The sequence below is a fragment of the Xenopus laevis genome, chromosome 7S (genome assembly GCF_017654675.1).
Source record: "Xenopus laevis strain J_2021 chromosome 7S, Xenopus_laevis_v10.1, whole genome shotgun sequence".
NCBI lineage: Eukaryota > Metazoa > Chordata > Amphibia > Anura > Pipidae > Xenopus > Xenopus laevis.
In genome coordinates this window covers 76964441-76989288 of record NC_054384.1, presented here as the reverse complement: position 1 = coordinate 76989288, position 24848 = coordinate 76964441, and the positions used below count along the sequence as shown (strand labels likewise).

Here is a 24848-nt window from a genome sequence, read left to right as displayed (position 1 = left end):
AGAGAGGGTGCGTGCACTGGGGGACAGGAGCATGTTGTCCACAGATGAGAGATGTCTGGTGATCCATTGCTACTCTCCTGGTAGAATGTTTCCAACCATCGCCATTCAGATCTCACTGGACTTCAAAAATCTACTATGATGGGTGGTGGGACTTGTACATCAACAAAGACTGAGGGTCCTTGAGTTGTGCAACACCTGCAAAGTTTTACAGTTACCGTGTCATCCGAAATGTCCATTACCCACTTTCCGAATCTACAGACCATGAACCAATGGGTGCTGCTGCACTGCACAACTCATCCATTTTCCTATATACAGATGCTGTTCTGCAGGTTCCAGGGCAGTCACTCTTGGTCAGACTATTTGGACCAGATATCCTCAGCTAACAGACGTTGTGTCGGCCTGCGTGTTTTTTTATCGCTGCTTGAGTATGCATTTTTGCACCGAAATCTGCTCCTTGTGTCTGCACTAGGGATGCACCAAATCCACTATTTTGGATTTGACCGAACCCCCGAATCCTTTGCGAAAGATTTGGCTGAATACCGAACCGAATTCTTATTTCCTTGTTTTGTGACTAAAAGGCATGAGATTTCCCTCCCTGCTCCTAATTTGCATATGCAAATCATTATTCGGATTTGGTTTATCCAGGTAGAAGGAATCTTCCGAATTTTGGATTCGGTGCATCCCTAGTCTGCACACAGGTTGTGGAGAGAAGGCTGAGAAGCAGTCCTGTGTGGTGGCCACACATGGAAAGATATGTTTTTGTATGATTACCCCTGGCGGCCAATCATGACCAATATTCTTCTAATAAGGATATCGGTTAGTTTGTGTGCAGGAAAACTGAATCTGCAGCATGTTAGCTAGTCTAGAAAGCAGTCTAGAAAGTAAAGAGGAGCCCCAGCTCAGATCACTTGCTCTCTTTGCATGTATGTTTTTTGTACACTTGTGGCCCCACATACACTCTTTGTCCTTGTGGCTGTGTGCTGATCAGCTGGAGATCGTACCTATGTATGGCAGTCACCAATCTCTTGGAGAAATGTATATGTCTAAAATTGGCACACGGAGGACCCAGAAAACACCTCTAATTTCACACAACAATTGTAACCAATAGCATCCAATCAGCAGTTTGTTTTAATCAGACACCAGTAGTAAGACCAATAAAGCCAACATTTGGATTGGTCACTATGTGTTTCTACATTGGAGTAAAACTTGTTCGTGTTGTGGATTCTGCTACATTCATAGGCTGATGCTGAAAAAATGGGTTGACACTAAAACATACATAGCTGATGTATGGAACCTGCTCATGATATAATCTGGGTCCCAATATCCTTCAAATGCTAAATGAAACATAGTTTCTATTCATCCAGTTCTTGTACATGAGTGCCTTTAAGTTACCAGTGGACCCAGCAGATGAGCCTAGAGATCTTCTCAGTTTCTTCTCCTTGCTGGAATGCAAACACGCATTTTTTTAGACTAAGTAGCGAACCCAATAGCTAACCTGCTATTCTGGACTGGTTCTTCCCTTCTTTAGACAATGCACCAGCCCAGGGTACATTTTTTCTGGGTTCTGTACCACAGTATAGGATTTCTTTATTGCCCATCCATCCAGCTTCCTTATGATCATGGGATGCCTGAGAAAACCAAAAAATATGGGGTTGTGGAGCTCAGAAACTTTTCCTTTTAAGCAATGAATTTCTTACATTATAGAGCTTTTACAGTTGATTGAAATGAGGGGTCTGTCATTTCTTGGGGATGCTTTGTGCGAAAGCTATAATATGTGATAGGCCCCCTGTTCTGGTGGACTCTACAAATACCCTTTTTGGCCATTTATTGAAATTGTCCTGCTTGTGCAGACACAGTTCTGTCGGCCTCTTGTATTGGGTTTCTTATGAGTGGCAGGGTAAGTGTACAAAAGTACAGACATAATAGTCAGAAATGAAACGTTCTTAAAACCTTTTTTTTTTAAATAATTTTCTCCTAGCTGCACAGAGCACTTAGGAGCTGCATGAACATGTGTTTCCAGTTGAGATTTTAAGTGTGTAATTTTGATATTTTTAGATTGCTAAACATTAAGGAATGGATTTCTGTCATACAGATAGCCCTGTCTCTGGCCCGAAGGCTGTTATTAGGCAGAACGAATGATACAGTGATGTGCGCATTTTGTAAATACAACTCTTTCAAAAGCTCTGCACTTTCAACACTTGCAGTCATTGAATTTCTAGCTAGCCCCGAGGCTACTCTTCTTTCCTCCCTCTTGTGTTGTAAAACCACTATCCAGAATTCAGATCAGAGCACCGGCTACAGCCTGGGAGTTTACAGCAGACTTAACCCTTTGCTGCGAGGAAGGAATGTGTATGGGCAGGGCCACTACTTTGGCCAGTTATGTGATTGCAGAGATTCCTCTGCAAACAAGTTCATTCATGTTATTGCGGTGATAAAAAAAAAAATCAATAAGAGAAACTAGAAACTAGGGAGATGTAATGGGTGGTGATTGTTCTAATGAGACCCATAAAGGGGGAACAAATTACTACAAAACTTAACATTTTGGCAGTCAGCAGGTGCCTTAGAGAAGGAAGCAAAATGAGTTAAAGGCTGTGAAGTAGATTAGGACAATATACATATATGTATATGAGGTTCTGTTTATAGAATGTGTTTAGCTTTGTACTTTCATCTCTGATTCATAGAGGAATTAAATACAATTATAATGAACATTTTCTTTCTGCTCTTAATAGTGAGCATTTTAGCAAGAGAATTATGGTTTTTCAGGGGAGGTCGGCACAGGACATTTACTGAACAAATACTTGGCATTCCACTGTTAAGATGCTGAGTGGGAAAATGATGAGTGTTAATTGGTGCCCTGCTATGTATCTTAAGTTTAAAGATAAAGTCAGCACTCAGGAAAGCATTATTAAAATGTTTATCTTCAATATTTACAGGAATTCTCATACCTGATTCATTTTATTCCCATCCTGTCACGTTATAGAATTTTCAGCATATTTCAGGGGTGAAAATATGCATTGGGGATTGCCATGACATGAAAACAGATCAAGGCTCTTTAAAACATGTCTGCCATTTATACGAATTTTACTGCAAGTGCATTAAATATACAAAACTAGCAGGCATCACAGGCTTTATGTCTTTTCAGTTGTTTGAAGCTTTCCTTGCTGGGTCCTTGTATAAACAGAGCAACAAACTGTGCATTGTTTGTTACGCCATCATGCTTGAATGCATAGTTTGAAATGTAGCAGATCAGTGTGGCTGTTAAAATGATCATCTTTGCCTTTCATCTTGTTAGTAAACACAGACTGGTAAAGAACAGTGCTATCCAGATTGAGGCCCTCCAAGGGATTTTAGGACAAGGGCACATGGAGCTGCAGTCAGCCTGTGTTTTTTCTGCAGGCGGATTTAAAATAATAAATAATAATAATAAATGAAATTGCCTGCTTTTGTGTTTTTTGGAGCCAGATTGCAGCGCCACCCAGATATACAGAAACAGAGTCAGACTGGGGAACTAGTGACCCACTGAGGCTGCTAATTTAAGGGCCCTCCTTGCAACCATCAGGGGACTCCTTTACCTCCACACATTTTTACCCTCCCCAGTATTCATCACGTACATTTTGCTTTCTTTCTTCACCTTTACTTTGATTGTGTGGCCTGGGCAGGGGAACAGGCCTGGGTTGGTAAGGCCCACCAGGTTTTTTCTCAGTGACCCGCTGGACCAGTCCAACCCTGCATTGAGATGCAGAAGGAAGGGCAGTTGTTTTTCTCCTCCTGCAGAAAAAACGCAGGCTGAGTGCTGCTCCAACACTTTGGGGCAGAAGTATTAAGGGTCGAAAGTGAAAATTTTAATTTTAATTTTCGAATTTTTTTTGGTCAAAACTCTCAAATTCGAATTGTGAATTATCCAAACTCGATTCAAATTTTAATTCGAATTTCGACATTTATCATATTCTGGCCCTTTAAGAACTTCCTTAAACCTGGCAAATTGCTGGTTTTAAAAATCCTGGAGGTCTAGGGATCAATTTGTTATCTAGAATGCTTGGGACCTGGGGCTTTCCAGATAATGGATCTTTCCATAATTTGGATCTTCATACCAAGTCTACTAGAATATCATTTAAACATTTAATAAACCCAAATAGGCTGGTTTTCGCTTCACTAAGGATTCATTATATCTTAGTTTGGATCAAGTACAAGGAACTGTTATATTATTACATAGAAAAAGGAAATCATTTTTAAAACATTAAATTATTTGGATAAAATGGAGTCTTTGGGAGACTGTCATTACAAGCACTTCACATAGGTAGTGGCATCCGGATAAATATCATCAGCGGTGGAGCCAAAAGTGAATTAAAAGTTCAACTTTATTCGATCCATATTAAAACAGTATATACAAGCGGGCAGAATGTAGCTTGACGCGTTTCGTGACCAATACGTCACTTCATCAGAAATCTGACATGGGTCAGATTTTACTAGCAAACTTGCAGCCACAATTTTGTATTCCCCATTCTGCCAGGCCTTTCTATACCATAAATACTTCTATACTTTTGCACCATGTTCGTTGCCTCCTCTGTTTTGTTCTTTAGACTAAGCTCACACATATTGGATCTTCTGCCAGAATTTTCCAACTGCTGGAGGAACACCATTATCACTTAATACAGCTTCTACCTCTTGTCGTTCACTATATTTCCATTCTGCCTGTCACTGTGCATACGGGGTGGATTTCATTTCAAAAACACTAGTGGGGAATCCATCACTTGTGCTCTCAGCCTTATATCGTTGGCATGGTGCATTGTGAATGCTCTAGGCCCAGGGAACTTTTGGAGACCATATAGACCATATCGATTGGCCCACATACTATCAGAGAGAGAAGAACTCTCAGGAGCAGCAGCAGTTTTCCCAGTGTAGGCAAAAGTGTCCTTTGCACGTTATTCTTAGCTTGCATTGCCCTTTAAGGTGTAGTGTAACCTTTTAAAATCAATATTTTGTAATTATGTGAGGAAGCTTATTTTCACGCAGTTGTTGCCCTATCTATGTTTAATAGATGTGTCTATATGTTTCTGGTTTGTATTGTATATTCATGAGAAGTATAATTTCTTATAAGTTATGTGAAACAGCGGTAGGTAAATGAAGGATCCTAATCAGCATTAGATTCCTCATTACACATTGGTGCAGTAGCTAGTTTCACAGTGTTTGTGTTTATGGAAGAAGAACCTGACAGTACCATTTCCACATATAAAGAAATTAAAAGTAGTTCTCTTCTGCTGCATAGCCAGTTTGGGCAAATAAAATGATTAAGGGTTATGGCATGTGTTAAAATGTGGGGGTTTTATCCTCTGCTGCCATCCATCAGCCCTGGCTAATTCACATGACAGACTTGCATACAAAAAAACCTTAAGATACTCCATTATTATGGATGATGGGGTTTATAGACTTTCAACTTGTTTTTGCCTTGTATCCTTGCTTAAATTTTGCATGACCTGGCACAAACAATGATGATTATAGCAATTATCTTAAATTTGTTTTTTGTTTGGGTGACTGTGTAAAAAGTAAAGTGGTTGTTGTCTGCTGTTTCCTGTACCTTGAAATCTAAAGCAGCTGTTACTCAAAGTTACTCTAGGATGTTCTAGTGTTTTGTTCTTCTTCTGCTCAAGTATCCACAGTCATGGGAAAAAAATCTCCTCTTTTAATACCCGGATACCACCGTACACTGACAGATATAACATTGGGGTGTTAATGCACAGACAGCTTTTGCCGCAAAAAGGTCAGCCTAGGCACCTAATGTGATCCTGTTAGCACAAATGCCAAACAAGTCAACCAGACATCTTGATGGAAATATTCGTAAAATTATATGTCTAAAATCTTATAGGAAATGTCTATGACTTAACCATAAAAACCCTAACAGACCAATAGAATACACAATTTTTTTCTGCTGGTGTAGTTATGCTAGCAGACATAATGTGACCTGCTGCCCAACCAAGGCTTTAAAACTCTTGATGGAGGGATGGGCAGCACCAAAGTTGGCAAATCTTTGGTGTAGAATATGATACAATATGCAATATTTTGTGGCAGCTGGTGGTGGAATATAGAGAGATGATGGAGGTCCTTGCAATTTCAGTACATGCATGAGGTGGGGAGGTAAAAAAAATTTGCTATGGACCTGTTCAATTCCAGGTATGCTGCTATGTGTGTGTTGCTTGTGTGTATGATATAAAATGCACTTGAAATTTTTATCAACTACTGTACCTCATTTTAGGTTAGAGTATGGCGATATCTGAAGGGCCGGGAGACTGTGACAAATGATATTCTGCTGGATGGAGGTAACAAAGTGATGGTTGGAGGATTTGGAGACAACACAATCTGTGACAATCAGGTGTCCACAGGCGACACAAGGATTTTCTTTGTTAATCCCGCCCCCCGATCTATGTGGCCCACTCATCGTAATGAGCTGATGCTAAACTCCAGCCTAATGAGGATAACCCTTAGGAACTTGGAAGAGGTAGAAATGTGTGTTGAAGGTGAGTCGACTGCATTCATTTTTTTTCCCCCATTCATACAGACTCAAATAAGAAATGGACAAAGTCCAGTTGTGAACACGAGCCAGGTACGGGGAGCATCACAACTCAGTCACATTTTCACCTCCATGCTGCACGTAGCATCCGTCCCCCTCCGGATCAATCCATAGAATTAGAGCAAAAAACGGAGCATTCGGGGTGATATGTTAAAATCTTCAAATTTTAATCATCCAGGTTAAAAGAAATAACAGCGTGTCAAGTTCACATCAGATCATCCGGATGATCTGATGTGAACTTGACACGCTGTTATTTCTTTTAACCTGGATGATTAAAATTTGAAGATTTTAACATATCACCCCGAATGCTCCGTTTTTTGCTCTAACAAAGTCCAGTTGGAATGACCCAACACATGGGTGGCCAAGTCAGTCAAAGATCCACTCATTTGGTGACCTTTACACTCCTTGTCCTACTTTTAGTTCACAGTAAAATGACACTTGTGTATTGTGTATCAATGTACAAAGCCACCAGATTTCCCAGGAATCCTTGTGCTTTTTTAAACCAGGTGGCCTAAATGCTACCACTTAGAGTGTACAGTGAACTTGCTCTTTCTGGAAATGACTGGTTAGATGTGGCTGCTATTCTCTGATTGCTCTCAAGGGAGACTTGTTAATACCATAAGTGTCAAAAGACCACTGAGACACATTTATGGCTCCCTATGACTTGCTCTATATATGTTCACTATAACTTTAATTAAAAATTTATAAACTAGTGTGTGTTACTATGTGTCTACTTAACTACATTTTAAGATTCTGTTCCAGACTTGCTTAATATGAATGCCACAATTAATGACATTTGAAGTTTTGAGCGAAGTTGGGACATGGGAATGCACTTACTTTCTCTCAATTGTATACAGTTGAACTGGTGCAACATCAAATGCCTGTAGGTGCAGCATGTAAAGGGATCCCTGTACTTACTGCTTAGTCAGACAGGAGTAAGGCATAGACTTCATTTCAGTGGAGCAAACTGAGCCTTTAGTCTAATGCACCGACAGAGGTGCGCCAGACAAAAGGACACACTGCAATAGTATATATATGAGCAGGTGAAGGAGTTAGAGCTTTGGTTGTCACATTTTGGTACAGTTATTCATATAATCACAAGTCCAATGACCAGCCCTTTGCATATTTAAAATGAACTACTCTACAGTATGTGACGGCATTGACACGTTGACAATGACAAAAGGCTGATTCATTGTTAAAGCTTTAATTTTTTTTATATATTCATTGAAATACATGCAACACAAAACATGTCTGCAATGTTGGGTAGGGCCTAGCGATTCATATTTATTGTGCTGCTCTCTACTGAATCTAGTGCTGTGTGGGCCAGCTTGAGATAGTTACATAGTTACATAGTTAAATTGGGTTGAAAAAAGACAAATTCCATCAAGTTCAACCCCTCCAAATGAAAACCCATCATCCATACACACACCCCTCCCTACTTTTAATTAAAATTCTATATACCCATACCTATACTAACTATAGAGTTTAGTATCACAATAGCCTTGGATATTATGTCTGTCCAAAAAATCATCCAAGCCATTCTTAAAGGCATTAACTGAATCAGCCATCACAACATCACCCGGCAGTGCATTCCACAACCTCACTGTCCTGACTGTGAAGAACCCTCTACGTTGCTTCAAATGAAAGTTCTTTTCTTCTAGTCTAAAGGGGTGGCCTCTGGTACGGTGATCCACTTTATGGGTAAAAAGGTCCCCTGCCATTTGTCTATAATGTCCTCTAATGTACTTGTAAAGTGTAATCATGTCCCCTCGCAAGCGCCTTTTTTCCAGAGAAAACAACCCCAACCTTGACAGTCTACCCTCATAATTTAAGTCTTCCGTCCCTCTAACCAATTTAGTTGCACGTCTCTGCACTCTCTCCAGCTCATTTATATCCCTCTTAAGGACTGGAGTCCAAAACTGAACTGCATACTCCAGATGAGGCCTCACCAAGGACCTATAAAGAGGCATAATTATGTTTTCATCCCTTGAGTTAATGCCCTTTTTTATGCAAGACAGAACTTTATTTGCTTTAGTAGCCACAGAATAACACTGCCCAGAATTAGACAACGTGTTATCTACAAAGACCCCTAGATCCTTTTCATTTAAGGAAACTCCCAACACACTGCCATTTAGTGTATAACTTGCATTTATATTATTTTTGCCAAAGTGCATAACCTTGCATTTATCAACGTTGAACCTCATTTTCCAGTTTGCTGCCCAGTTTTCCAGTTTAGACAGATCACTTTGCAAAGTGGCAGCATCCTGCATGGAACCTATAGTTCTGCACAATTTAGTATCATCTGCAAAAATAGAAACAGTACTTTCAATGCCCACCTCCAGGTCATTAATAAACAAGTTGAAAAGCAAGGGACCTAGTACAGAGCCCTGCGGTACTCCACTAACAACACTGGTCCAGATGCCTAAAGTATAACCTTGAACAGCCATTAACTCTTCATTAAAAAAGTGCTGTGTTCCACTAAGTATGTACAGTATTGAGTAGATGTATACAATATTACCATTTATATCCGAACACCTGCCTATCCAGTATCTCATTCTGAAACACAGAACATTAACATGAAGCGGGTCCTTTCTCTGCTGCTACAAACTTTTACAGGTTTCTGTAGGAATGTGTTTGTTGGGACTTGATTGCATTTGCGACAAGAGCATTGGTGAGTTTGGGAACTGATGATCGGACCTGCCTCAAAGTCTGTGTTCCAGTTTATCCCACGGGTGTTCAGTTCAACTTGGTTGAGGACAGACTCTGTGCAGGTCAATCCAGCTCTTCCACTCCCATATTAGCAATGTTGTACCTTGTGCATTTGGGGCATTTTTGTGGTGAAAGTAAAGGGCCCTTTCCAAGGAATTGTCAAGAACTAACTTGCAGGTAGCATTATCCTGCCATCTGCCAAATCCAGACTTGTCTATCAGACTGCCAGATAGTGAAGTGCAATTCATCATTCAAGAGAACGTTTCCACTGCATCAGAATTCGATGGCTGTGAAGTTTACACTACTCCAATCTGCCATGGTTTTGCACTTGGTACCCTGCCTTCCATGTTAAATGAATTGTTGAAGCTCAATTGGCAATGACAAGACAATGCTCTTAGGACTGGTTGCTACCCCGTGAACATTGTGTGACTGCTCTGGGGATAGTTAGAAAATACAAATATATATACCTGAAGATTCCAGGCACATTACCTTCTGAAAAACTTCTATCGTGTTTAACAGAATTCATTCAGTCTTAATAAAATACGTTTGCTATGAAACGTAAATATATGTTCATCACTAAGGTGATAGCTAGCTGAGTGGTCTTTAAAGTGGGAAAACAAGTTTATACAGAGATCGGAGCAGTGTTTTATTCTTAAATTCCTAGAATTATGTTCTCACTGCAAAATTCTTGTTCATACATTCTTCTTCCCGCGCAGCTCTTATTTCTTTGGACAGTGTCAGTGTGATAGAAAGTTGCTAAACATGTTATATTGACATGTCATGTCAATATAAGATATATTTTATCAAGGAGAGGCAATCTTCTACACCAGCACTAGCATTAACTGATAATGCAGAACATGTGGGCTGATTGAATAGGGTTTGCTAGGAAAATATATTTAAAGTGATACTGATACATTTTAAAATGATAGGAATCATGTAATTTATAAAGATCCCCTGCTGCATTGTTTTTTCCCTTTTATTATTAATAGCTCCCTAACCAACATCTTATCCCAAGCTTACCTGATCATTCTTACATGACTTCGAGCAGTGTTGTATCCGTCAGTCATGTTCTCCATGAGGCTTGGTTATTGTTTGAATTTGTGTTCAATCCTATGGGAGAATTGTACTCAGCCCATAATGACCAACAGAACTGGTGTTCTTAGGAAGCCAGGGTTGATTGCTACACGATAGTTTGGCTTGAAGAAAGACACATCTACCAACTTTACCCTTTTTAAGTCCTATCTAACCGCTGGGTGATCAAGAGGATGATGTAAAAAGTAAAAAAAAAATTTGAAGCTGTCTTCAATTTGCTTTGGAAGTCTCTAAAACAGTAATTGGGCCACTCCATGGATCAATATTAATATCGCTGGTCTTACAATTTATCATTTTCTGGAAATTCATTAAACCATTTAAATGAACCCTGTCTAAAGTGCAACAATTTCACAGTGCTCACTGCTAATTAGGTTTTTTGAAAATGCCACTGACTGAGCACTTTATGTGGTCAGGTCTGTACAAGCCCCCATGATATCTAAACTTTGAGCAAAGAGCTTAATTCTTTACATGACCAACAGTGTGGGAACATTTACACCACACCCAAAACCATATTTTTAAAATGTAATTATGTTGTTGCTGCATTAATCCTTTTTACAATAAAACAGAAACGTAGGCTACGTACACATTGCCTCAATCAGCTAATCCAGGATGAAGACAGAGAGAGTAAAACTGAAATTTCACAGCTACTAGTGTTTACAAAGCACCTTCAACAAGTTATTAAAAATACGTGGGTGTCAGGAGTTTCCAAGGGCTCATCAGTCACTCAAACAATCACAATTGCTCATCTGTTGAAGTCCTTATTATTTTTGTAAACTTGCTTACTCAGCCAGCTTTAATTCAGGGGAGATTGCCCGTGTGATAAAATTTTAACGAGTAGTAAATGGAGGAACGTAGTGACTTGGTGACCTTTCTGGGTGGCAAAGATTTCTATAAAGCATTGTGGGTGTTGTATTTGTCGGAATACTGGTTTGTGATGAATTTCTTTATTCCAGAAGGTTTAAAAAAAAAGTAGGAGATGTTATTGCATCAAAGTTCAACCTGGCACATGTCACATCTGTATTAATCTACAGAAGCAGACTCCCATTAAATATGAGCCAGTATAGCCTAAAGCAGGAATTCCCATACTTATGCGGGGTCTATTTTAGCATTGTTAGCATTATATTCCATGGAAAATATTACTTAAATACTGATTTATGAGAAAATGTATATTGATATATTTAACAAACAACTACTAAAGGTCTATTGGTAGATCCCGTTCTACCTTTTGGGAACCCCTGGCCTAAAGGGTGTAAAATACATTTCTTATAGAGCCGAACAAGACCTTTGGAGTTCACCTGTATCAGTCATCTTTGAGCTGATGTTAATACAATTTCACATAGCTTAACTATTGTTGCTAGGGTTTTAGATTTATCTGTGCTACATTCTGCATATAGGGCGATTTAACTTTAACTGCATGCCGTATGCAAATTAGCCAACGGTAGCGTAACTTCGAAATGCTGAGCGTATTTTCGTTAGCGTAATTTCGCCAGCGTTCGGTACCCTGTGTGCAACTTCGGATCTTCGTGAATTAGCGTTGTCCAGGCGAATATACGCCTGGCGAAGTGTTGCGATGTGCGCAAAGCCAGCGCTGGTGAATTTTCGCCGCTTATTATACTGAATTCTTTCGTTTTTAAAGCAGGATTTCTTTAATGTTTAGGGCAGCGGTTCTCAACCTGTGGGTCACGACCCCTTTGAGGGTTTGAAGACCCTTTCACAGGGGTCGTCTAACTATCGGAAATCATTGTGATGTGAATGTGATGATACAGTCTGGTATTTAATGTCACAACATTCACACCCACATCTTCCATCTTTGCACTGGTAAGTGCTTTTTTGGTCTGGCTTGTACAGTTGTGCCATGGGAAAATAGCCACTATGATTATGACTACAACTTCCTACAGACTAGACTCTCCATTCACACGTGGAGAAGAAGTTCCGGTATCCTGCATTCCTTTGCAGACTATGGAGCAGTAGCAAAGCCTCTGCAGCCATGCTGTGTATGTGCTTCTGACAAGCCGAAGTACCGATGTCCTGGCTGCTGAGCAAAATAGTAAGTTCCTATTAGTCTGCTTGGTGTTGTATCAGTGTTCGCTCCTATAGATTTTGTGTTTGAAACTTTTCGTGTTTCAATACGCCCACCATTTTAGATTCATGTAAGAGCAATAAAGTCTTACAGTTTCACCATTTTGTGTTAACCAACCCTTGTATTTTAGATTCAATAGTTCTTTTCTTTGTATTCTGGCCTTGTGGGGGAGAGAACAGACACTGTAATAACCTGGGCTAGGAAATGTCTTATCTGTAACTGATATATGGGAAAGGAAAGATGAGAAAGCTTAAAGGAACAGCAATGCCAAAAAAAAAAATAGTGTTTGAAAATAATTAAAATATGATGTACTGTTGCTGTGCACTGACAGAACTAATCTGTTTGCTTCAGAAACACAATTATTTTGTGTATAGGTGTTAAAAAATTAAACAAGAGAAGTATTAGACACCATTCTTGACATGCTGCCTGTGACAAGGTGCTGTAGGTGAAAGAGCTATAGCAGTGGTTCTCAACCTACATACCATGTTATTTTGGGTGCTGCTGGCTGGCACAGGTACAGATTGGGGGCAATATTTTGGGTGCTGCTGGCTGGCACACAGGTATAGATTGGGGGCAATATTTTGGGTGCTGCTGGCTGGCACACAGGTACAGATTGGGGGCAATATTTTGGGTGCTGCTGGCAGGCACAGGTACAGATTGATCATCACAGTAGCAAAATTACAGTTATCAAGTAGCAACGAAAATAATTTTATGGTTGGGGGTCACCACAACATGAGGAACTGTATTAAAGGGTCGCTGCATTAGGAAGGTTGAGAACCACTGGTTTAGGGTAAAATACATGATCGGCTGAACCTTCAATGCCAACACCTGTCAGAATGGAATATTGGGTAATATGTGGTAAATGTAAAGATGGGGAGTTTTATCTTACACTTTTCAACAGCGGTACACAAAATAGCAAGGGCAAAAGCTGCAAATAACAAGCTGCAGACACTCAATGCCTGAATACACTCAAGAGCGCTACTTGTGTTTAGTCACTTAGCTATGACTGGATTGGGCAGCATTCCTGTGGCCACACTAAACACATGGAGGAAGTCTCTCAGTATGAGGTTATTTGCTCCTTATGGTGCATAAAGGCAAGGGATTTAGCCACAACACTCTCTCATGATTGCTCCTTTACTGATCTGGTTGACACTAATATGTTATGTAAAAGTATTGCATATGGTGTGTTATTGAAATTTATTTAATGAATGTATATTGGAAAGTGTTTGGAGGGGGATCCATTTCATGTAACTGCTCTGTTATTCACAGCTGTTTCTCCTATTAACACTTGTATTGTCTGGTGGTAACTTCTCATGCCTACAGTAGCTACATTTTACATGTCTGTTCAGACAATTTGTCTTATTTTCGTCCCTCTTGGATCACAGTTGCTTAGTCTAGACTGAAAATTACAATTATTCATCCTGTAGCCTGTTGGCCATTATTGATGACAATACGATTTTCTCCTGAGAGACTGAAAGCTCTTAACACGTTTCTGGCTCTGGGGCATAACTGACTTAAGGGCTGCAGGGGACCAGGAGATATAGGGGCCCCACAATGCTCTAATTCATATACAATTTCAACAAACATTGGTAGAACAGGTCAACCTCTAGACATTTGGGGGGCCTGGAAAATGATTTGCTGTGGGGCCCAGTAATATCTAGTGAAGCCACTGTTCTGACTGATGGGATGCTTCCTATTGTACTTGAACACCCAAAAGATTTTACTAACTGTAATCAGTTCAGTTCTTCTTCTGGGAAGCCATTATAGAGGATATTGCAGTAATCCAGTCCAGAGGATACAAAAACATGGATTCATTTTGGCATATCTTTTGCTAGAATCAGATGTTTTATTTTTGCAATGTTTCTTGAAGGAGAGACTGCTACCTAGAATCACACTCCAGCAGTGCACCTAGTCTGGCTTTTCACACCCCTGAGTTTTAGATCTATTGGCTGTGCTCCCTGCAACCCTGCCCTTCAATTACTAGTACATCTGTCATGTCTGACTTTGGTTCATTCATACTTGCAGATCTGCAAGCCCATTGGTCCACAAGAAGGAGTGCTGCAAATTCTAGTCATCAGACCATAAACAATAATACATGCACATCCAGGAGTATATAAAACTTTTGTTTCATATTGATTAAAAAATTTTCAATCAATTTTTAACACCGCCTAACGCATTTCAGACCTTAACTGGTCTTTAATCATAGGCTGGTATTTTGCTGCGCAACACAGTTTAAAAAAACAGACGTGAAGATTCAGAAAACTCTATGATTTAACTTTGCCAATCGGTCCCCCCCTCTTACTAGAGGAATAACCTACTACAGGGTATATGTTGCAAGGCCAATTGATAGTCCTACTTTTTGAATAAGCTCAGACTTGGATAAATTGTAAATGGACTACTAATTCTGCACCTACGTTCAATACACTTGGCTATAGTTTGCAGCTACTAAATGTGTAAATATGAATCAGTCATTCAAACAATACGACTTGTGTTTGGCACACAATTATAGCTTGGGTGAAAGACGTGCACCTTAAGCACAGATAGAAACTAAAAACTCCCAATGTGTGCATGCCCTGCTATGAATAGTAAAACAACCTGACTGGGATTTCACAGCAACTCCTCTGGGAATGTTTTATTGCCTGTTTGTAACATATTTGTATCAGAGATTGTGGAGACATTTGGCAAGTGGGGCAGGAGGTTGCATAAAGAGCTCTTGCACTTGGTCCTCAGTTCCAAAAGGGGCATTACTTAAAGGGTTGTTCACCTTTGAGATAACTTTTAGTATGATGTAGAGAGAGTGATATTCTGAGACAATTTGCAATTGGTTTTCATTTTTTATTAAGGTTTTTTAATTATTTAGCATTTTATTTAGCAGCTCTTCAAATTGCTTTTTAAGCAATCTGGTTGCTCCAAATCACCCTAGCAACCATGCATTGATTCGAACAAGAGACTGGAATATGAATAGGAGAGGCTTGAATAGAAAGATAAGTAATAAAGATCAGCAATAACAATACATGTGTAGCCTTACACAACATTTGCTTTTTAGAAGGGGTCAGTGACCCATTTGAAAGCTGCAAAGAGTCAGAAGAAAAAGGCAAATAATTATAAAACTATTAAAAATAAATAATGAAAACCAACTGAAAAGTTGCTTATAATTGGTCATTCTATAACATACTAAAAGTTACCTTAAAGTTGAACCACCCCTTTATGAGGGGGGCATCAAATGATTGCTTTTACTCTGCGGAGTATCTGAAATAATAACACTGTAGTTTAATTTTTTTTGCTTTTAGAAAATCACTTTGACCATCTTTGGAATCTATTTGCCAATTTTCAGGTCACATCAAATTGAACACACACTGGGGGGCATATGTAAAGTTCGCGCAGCGCATATTTATTCGCAAATGGTTGTATTGCCCATGTTTTTTCCTGAATGCTAAAATATTACACTGCTGTGCCATCTTTCCGTTTTTTACGAATTCGCATTGAGAATACATTTTTGCAAATGGCTCGCAAAGGAACAGGTGTTTGCGTGAATGCGCCCTCTGTACGAGGTTGTTGTGGGCGAAAATATCATTGACAGTAACTTAAATTCGCAATTTGCGAAACTGTTTTGCGAATATTTTCTCCGCCACCAAAGTTTTTGCGTAATTCAAACGCAGAGTGTGCACATAATATTCACAATTTCCGATTTTAGAAATTCGCAGTGTGAAAAAAAATTAGCAATTTTGTTTGCACACTTATTCAGCTTTATAAATGTAACCATGTGCAGGGCAATTATATTCACTGTGCGAACCAATCGGCCATGTGAGAAGTTCATAAATGAGCCCCACTGATCCTTAGTAGATAGCAATATTGCCAGAATAGAAGAAAAAAGTTATGACTTGGTATAGGCAGACTTGGCTATGATTATCATATCTAGTTTGTGGAAAATCAGCATAGTTACCCTTCTATGGGAATTGAAAAAGACACATTCCTGGTGCATAAGCTAACTATGTACATGAACCTACATGAATGTATTTCTAGGTATTTATGAATATATGTCTTAGTATTTATTAATGATTTATTATTTCGTATTTATATAGGGCAGGCATGTTTACACAGCTCACATTATGTGCCAAACTGTAAAACATTACCTCAAGGGGACTGAATTTATTTATTATTTTACAGCATATGAACTGTTATTTGTTTAGCGCCAACACATTTACGCACACAATTTATTGATCCAGTTCTGGTCATTTTAAGCTAAAATATAGACTTCTTTATAAAGATCCTTCCTTCTTGTAGTTCTGCCTTGAAGACACTGCTGCAAGACCTTCATTTAGAAATGTTAGAAACATTAGAAAAGTTCTAATGAGGAAACTTTCACTTTACATAATCCATAAAAACTGCGTGTATATAATAAATGGTTTGGTAATGGCTGAGTTGCATCGTTTTATGTTCATACTTTCTACAAACATTACTGTACTGAACTTTCAGATCTTTATTGGTTGAATGGTAATTTCCTTTCATCTGGATCTTCTCTGAATAGGCATTGGATTGAGCACACAGCAAAGGAGGAGGTGGAATAATAAAGTAATATGTCATTGTGTTTTTTTCCCCTTTTGTCTCTTGTGACTTGTCTTGAGCCTTGGAAGCCTGCTCAACAATTTGGCTCATCCCTATATAAGTGTCTCATACATGAAGAATATGGCCCTGTTTGTAAGTGTCAGAATAGGAACATTGCCTACATTAGTGTATTCATATATACAGGTCATATTAAAGGGGAACTCCATAAAAACATAACTTAAGCTTTTTGAAAAGTAAACATAATTTCAAGCAAGTTCGCAATATACATCAATAAAAAATTATGCAGACTTTTCCTGATTTTTAATGATTTCTGGCAGTTCCCTGAGCCTAGTCGCCTGCTCTCCCGCTGAGCTGACTGACTACTTTTGCTTCAGCCAGTTGTCCTTAGCCTGCATTCTCCAAACCCCACAATTCCCTGCACGCATGATTTCAAGAGAAGAAGAACTGTTAAACAGCTAGATTTCAGCATAGAAAATGGCATTTATTCATACTTTTTGAAGAAACAGGTAACTGTGATGGGTAAATTAAGGGATTCTGTGTTATGTGGGCCTCTTTATCAAATTTTGGTTTGGAAGCCAGAGTTCCCCTTTAAACATACAGTATATCCTAAATACCATTAAAGGTTACTGATATCCAAATCCAGTACTGAATATTTATTTTTTCTGCTTTGTGTTAAACATATGTGACATTTCTTCTCAGTTATATACAATGTGTATTTACTGTGACTGTTTCTTGCTCAGTAATCAGTTGATATTTTGTATAGTTTGATTTCCTTTCTTTGTTTCCCACACATTTGATTTTACCATTCTTCTCCCCATCACAATGTGTCCCTCTTGTATCAGCGGGCGAGTTTCTGGGCCTGAAGCCAGCACTACATTCCACTCATAACTCTGACAGGTATGTTCCAATGATTAGTTAGTAATGCTAGGTTCCATAAGGTGTAAGCTCTCTGTAGCTGGGGGGTGGATCGGGTGGAGTCCATTTTTTACTTGACACATAATAAGATCCTTGCAGGCTGTGGCACAAAATTCCTTCTAGACTGTGGTGCTCAGGTTGCATACAGTACAATCTCCTAATGGCTTTCATTCAGGAGATCTTGGCCCCAGGCACATCATAATAGGTTTTCTGAGCAAAGTTTTATCCTGCTGTCTGTTTCAGTTATGAAAATAATGCTGAAGCTCTGATCTCTTTCTTTCTTGAATTTCTGCTCAGTCATTTCTGTAGGAATGCCACTTGTGATCACCTTTATTCACAACACTGCAGATTGTCATAGTACTTTGTCAAATTAATTTATTTGCCAAATAAATGAGGAATAATTATGTTTTTGTTTTGGTGAATTGCTTCTTTTCCATTTGTATTTTAATGGGCAGTTTTAGCTGATATGGCATGTTAGTTTAATTCAAAATACACTATAAAGTATATGTGGGGGTATTTAATATTACTTGACTTTTTCTCATTTTAATTAAAAGAAAATTCAACCAAACTCCCAAAACCAAATCCCCTTAATTTATCATTAAAACTCTGTGCAAGAAAAAATTGCGACAAAATCATGCGTCAGTTCAAACTGTGCGACTTTTTAGAATTGACACTCCAAAAACACAACTGTATCAAATTGTCGTTGTGATAACTTGAATTTTACATTTTATCGAATGAAAGCCACCTCGAACAGCCCAAAACTATCAAGAATCCTTAAGTTAAAAAGCATTTTCCAATTGTTAAAGGGACCATCTGCCAATGACTTATACATGATTTCTACAGGCTTTAACTGGAAGTTTGAACTTCAGAGAATAATGTATGTTAAAAAGTTCTTTTCCTATGAAAATTTGATTTTTACCCCTTTAAAAACGTAACCAGAAAAATTTGAGGTTTAATAAATAGGCCCCTATGTGTCTGGTTAGCAGCAGATAGAATATGGATTCCCTTGTCACTGAAAATCAGATTTTTGATCTGATCAATGGGATCCTTGCTGTATTCACCACATTGTAAAATTCAAAGGGGCAAATTCACTAAAGGGTGAATTTTTGCCTGTGAAGGCTTCACCACACTACACACCACTTTACCAGGAGCAAATTCGCTACCACTACACTAATTCACATAAATGCAAACTTGCGTCTCTGCAGCCGAACAATGGCAATGTTTCACTGGCGCTAATTCGTCAGCGCAATCATGTCAAAGTGAAGTTTCGCTAATGTTCATTTTTGCCTAGTGAAAATTCGATAGTACACTTACACTTAGGTCAATTTGAATAAGGCAGGTACTTATAGGTCTTAAATATGACTTTATTAGAGAATTCTTGAAGTGGCCACTTATTATTACAAATGTCCAAGGAAGCAAAATAAAGGCAAAAGAGATCCTCTAATGTTCTAGACATGAGCCCACCCTAAAACAAATGTGGCATGCGCCTCAAACGGTTGAAAAAAAATGTTAACACAAACATTTTTAATAGTTAGAACTTTTGAAGGCAATCCCGTTCACTGACATAAGATTGAGGAGGATGTAGATTAATCTTATCAGTTTGGCAGGTCTAAAGCTGGCCATACACGGGCCGATAAAAGCTGCGGACAGACCGAGTTGGCAGCATATTGGCCCGTGTATGGGGACCCCCAACGGGCTTCCCCGATCGAGATCTGGCCAAAAGGTGGGCATATTGGAGAGAGATCCGCTCGTTTGGCGATATCGCCAAACGAGCAGATCTCTCCGTGTATGGCCACCTTAAGGTGGTGAAAGAAACGTTCGCAATTTAGTGAATTCGCTGAGTAGTGATTGTTCACCTGAGTGAAAATCTGCCTAGTGACAGTCTCTTTCACTAGCAAATTGTCCTCTGCGCCAGTTAGTAATTAAGCGATGTCCCTGCGGATGGGATTTTCTGGTGAATTTTCTGTCCTCTTCACCCTTTAGTAAATCTGCCCCACTGACTTAAAGCTAATTGGTACAGGCAGCACCCCGTCTGCTACCTGATAAGTGTAAGAGAAGAGTGCTGCCTGTACCAATTGTAGTAACTTCCCTTCTCCTCCACCCTGGGTTTGGTAGCAAGTATCTGGCAGCAGGCTGGGTGTTTTTTTATATATACAGTAAGCATTTATGGGCCACCCCTGAAGCTCCCAGCATAGGCACAGGCCTATATAGAAAATATGGCACCTTATACAGTCTGGAGATTGAGACAGAAGCTACACCCCTTTCATGTTTACAAATCTATCCAATTTATTCCCCAGCACAGCCATATATACAGAAACTTAAATGCCAGTATGGCCTGATTTTCTTTATGCTTTCATTCTCTGAATGGTAGGGAAACCCTTGCTCATTTATTTGCAGATGCAACGTTTCGGGGCGTACGCCCCGAAACGTTGCATCCGCAACTAAACGAGCAAGGGTTTCCCTGCTAGAAATATCCTGTTGTGCCGGTGATTTTACTCTTCTCTGACTGTTGTGGAGATTGCCAATACCTCCTTCTTGGAGTACCAGGTGTCACGAGATTCGGACGGCCAGGGTGTGCGAGGTGACTCCTCTTTTCTTCATTCTCTGAATGGTGACACATAGTTACTTTTCTTGGGTTCAATAAAAATCACGTATGTTTAGAAGTCCTTGGAAGTCTATTCTGTATTCTTGTCAATGTTTTTTTTGTGATAACAACCCGTAAGCAGCTCTGCTTGTGGAAAGTTTCCTCCCAGCTTGTTGAGAAAAAGAATCAAGGGACACCACTGCTTAGAACATCAAAACTATGGTGAGGCCTAAAAAATAGTAGAATAGCACAATAATAGGACCAAAGCTCAGTTTTTTTGGTAGAAAGGCATCTCTTTATGAGGCAGCAGAGAAAGGCAGCTTTGTTACTGTGTGTGTATGAGAGACAGGATGAATGAGTTGGTATTGCAGAATGACATTGTGCCTTCCTGGTTCACTTGCCACCGTCTGTGCGAGGGCTCGGTGTCCATGAACTCGCATGTTGCGGTACTTTTTAAAGCCAGAATACCCCCATTCTGCCCCTTTCAGTCTCATGTTGGCACCAAAACATTTACTTGTAGGGAACATCTTAATGCGCTTTTGAAAGCCCCTGGGAACGGGGGCAGGGAGGAAGGCTTCTTCATAGTAGCTAATGTGCTTGAAAGTCTCTTTCTTATATCCTTTGTTGCTTTTTTATTCCCCAAACAAAACCTCCTGAGAGCACTGTCTGACAACATCTATTCAGTTTTTCTGTGCACATAAGCTCTGGCCATCACAATGTGACCTATCTTTACAAAGTCTGTGAATCGCGGGCCACTGTAAGTTCCTGAGGGAAGATTTGGCAAAGCAAAGGCAGGACTATATATTACCAAGACTGTAAATTTGGAGGAATATATATAAAGTAGATTTAAAGCATTTGCAGTTCAAAGTGCTTCATACTACTAAATGTTCCAAAAAATGCTACCAATCGTACCTCCAAAAAAGGAAAATGGAGAAAAAAAACAAGAAAAATATAGTGCAGCGTTCTTAGTAAAATTACACCTCAAATTGATTCCATTATCAGTGTAATATTCCCTACCTCAGACGGTTTAACCCCATTTCTGGTAGTCAATTATACTCACAGACAGCCAGAAATGTATTTCACATATTATGGATGCAGGAATCCTTCCTTTGGACAACAAAGAGTGGCATGTGCGGAAAGCGTTTTACAGTATTTTATTATTAAAAATATATTGCACTTGCAATTTTTCCACTTTAAAATCACTTAAAAATCAAATGACAATCTCCCCCGATATATATATACTGGGATGTCTGCAGCGTTCCTTTTTTGAGAGCAGTTCTCTCTGTTTGTGCTGAGGCAGGTCCGGACTGAGAATTAAAATGGGCACTGGCATTTCAGGGACACAGAAGCACAATCAGCCCACATAGAGGCCCAAACAGCCCCCACCAGCCCACTAAATACTGACTTTCTATGGCACCTTATAGCAGCCGCTCTGGCATTTGCCAGAACCCACAGACTGCCTGTGCTGAGGTGTCCGCGGCATGTCTCCTTTGCGAGCGGCTATCCCACCGTGTATGCCAAGATGTCCGCGGCATTCCGGTATTAAAGTTAGCAAGGAGGTGAACAGCATACTCAAGGCTAAGCTTATGCTTCTCAAGAGCGAGCTATATCACATCCTAGTAAAGAACCAATTTTTTTGGTCTGCTGATTAAATGATCAGATATTTTGTATGCACTTGTATGGCCAAATTGCACAGAGCAGCAAAGGATGATGGCAGATGGGGAGATTTGCTGTCTGCGGTTAAATCTGTACTCCCAATAAATCGTCAGTGGAAAACCCGATGCTTCACTTTCTGAAGATGTCCAAAGTTGCCTTGCTTAGAAACTTCCAGCGACTTAAGAAGATGAATTATTGCATATGTTTTCCCACTGGCTATTTACTTTATTGCTGGTGATAAAGCATTTTCTGGAGATTTGTCGCCCACAGTAGCGGATTTAACTGCAAGCTGGAATCAGAGAATGATAAGTTACCCAACTGTGAGAATGAGAAAAGGCAATCAAAGTGGTATAGGAATATTGATCTGTGTTACCAGAATGCTAGGTTTAAGTCATAGAGCTAGACTTTCACAAGTCATGTATCTACAGCAACTGGCTCCAAAACGTTAGAGCCTACCCGATTCTGTATACAGCATGTTAAAAAAAAATTAATGACTGGTTGCAGATTAGAATTGCAGATGTCTCAGTAACATCACTTTCATTGATGCCTGCAGTAAGGAGCTCCACAGCATTTGAGCAAGCATAAATACTATGGATGCACCGAATCCAGGATTCGGTTCGGGATTCTGCCAGGATTCGGCCTTTTTCAGCAGGATTTGGATTCGGCGAATCCTTCTGCCCAAGCCGAACTGAATCCGATTCCTAATTTGCATATGCAAATTTGCATATGCAAATTATGGGCAGGGAGGGAAATCGTGTGACTTTTTGTCACAAAACAAGGAAGTAAAAAATGTTTTCCTCTTACCACCATAATTAGCATATGCAAATTAGGATTCGGTTCGGTATTCAGCCGAATCTTTTGCAAAGGATTCGGGGGTTCGGCCGAATCCAAAATAGTGAATTCGGTGCATCCCTTATAAATACAACTGCAATATTATAATTTTCATTAATTTTCTGGTATGTGCTGTGTTTTGGGCTCATTTATTTTAATGTGCTCATTTGAGTTGCATTATGCAAATTTCCAGATGGGTTAGCAGTGCTGCAAATGGCTCCTAAAACATAGTGTGTATTGTTCTGTTATCGAAATTTTCCAATGACAGCTGCTAATGTGCAGGAGCAGCATGGAGCAGTGCTGATGTGGCTTAAACAGACTCTGTATCAAATAAAGCTGACAGCAGTGTTTTATTCTTCTATGTCTGTGTGCAGATTTTTTTTTTAGGAAGTGTAATGTTTGATGGCTGTAATGTTTGCTACATTCTGAGTGAGTCCTTCACGGTTCCAATAGGGCAGACCCCTGCCCGACCAGGACCCTCAGATCTGCAAGCCGACCTGCACTTGCAACCCAGTATGCCCTGCCACCCAGAACCAGTACCCAACCCAGCGGCAAACAACTTGCTTACCGACCGGTACCCATGAAAACTGGAAGTGACGTCCTTTTTGCCCTGAAGTGATTTAACTTTTAACCGGAGGGGCATCACACAGAACCCTATTTCACTAGGTAAGAAAAGAAGTCTTACCACAAATTCAAGAGAGGGTAGGAGTGACCAGTCCTGCAACATAGCTGGGTACCCAGACGGGCTACCCGTGGACTACCCACACAATCAGGAAATTTCTGCCCAAATCCTGACCACTTTACTGGTATTGTGGCAGGTACCAGGCCCTATGCAGGACTCTATTTTGAGTTGTGAAGTGTTGGAGCTTCATTTGTTTAGTACAGGGGTCCCCAACCTTATTCACTCGTGAGCAACATTCAGATGTAAAAAGAGTTGGGGAGCAACACAAGCATGAAAAATCTTCCTGGGTGGCGCTAAATAAGGGATGTGATTGGCTATTAGTAGTCCCTATGTGGACTGGCAGCCTACAGGAGGCTCTGTTTGGCAGTACATCTGGTTTTTATGCAACAAATCTTGTCTCCAAGCCTGGAATTCAAAAATAAGCCCCTGCTTTGAGGCCACTGGGAGCAACATCCAAGAGGTTGGGGAGCAACATGTTGCTCACGAGCTACTGGTTGGGGATCACTGGTTTAGTACATAGTAGATATGAAACACTGTGTTATATCATACACTAGAGTCATGCCGTGACCTTCTTTGAAAAATGATCTTTGAAAAATGCATGTATTAAAAGGATTTAAAGGGATACTGTCATGGGAAAAAAATATTTTTTTTCAAAATGAATCAGTTAATGGAGATGCCAGATTTTTTTATATTCAATTTTGAAATCTGACATGGGGCTAGACATATTGTCAATTTCCCAGCTGCCCCATGTCATGTGACTTGTGCCTGCACTTAGCGCAAGAATTTGTAAGTATGCACCTTATATAAATATAATAAGAAGACATTTCACTTCATTAAGATACAGTCTTGAAGGAGAAATAATATGTGGAGGTTCTTCTGGCAGCTCAGAGACAAATAGTAAGAAGTTGCCAGCTGGAGAAAATTCAAGGGCCAGTGTCAGTTTGTGGCATGTTTTATAGTTGAAAATGTAAATCTGGGTAATGCAATAAGAGTGAAATGGAGAACAAATTTATACACCTGGAAAACCACTCCTTAGCTTCAAGAAATACATTGGTTGTGTTATATGCAAGTGGACTTATATGTTATATACGATCGGACTTCCCCACCTCCCGACCTGCCACTAACCATTCTGATCAAATAAAGTAGTAAAAGAACAGATCAGCCGATG

At 39.7% G+C, this 24848-nt stretch overlaps 1 protein-coding gene across 4 annotated transcripts in view; it reads left to right on the top strand.

Annotated features, from left to right (window-relative positions):
* The window catches only part of LOC108697619 (agrin), a 271432-nt gene that overhangs the window by 3683 nt on the left and 242901 nt on the right, over positions 1-24848 (top strand). For all 4 annotated transcript variants that reach the window (XM_041571408.1, XM_041571406.1, XM_041571407.1 and 1 more), the window contains exon 2: positions 6251-6512. In XM_041571408.1, the coding sequence (XP_041427342.1) occupies positions 6251-6512 (262 nt within the window). The remainder of the gene's footprint in view (positions 1-6250; positions 6513-24848) is intronic.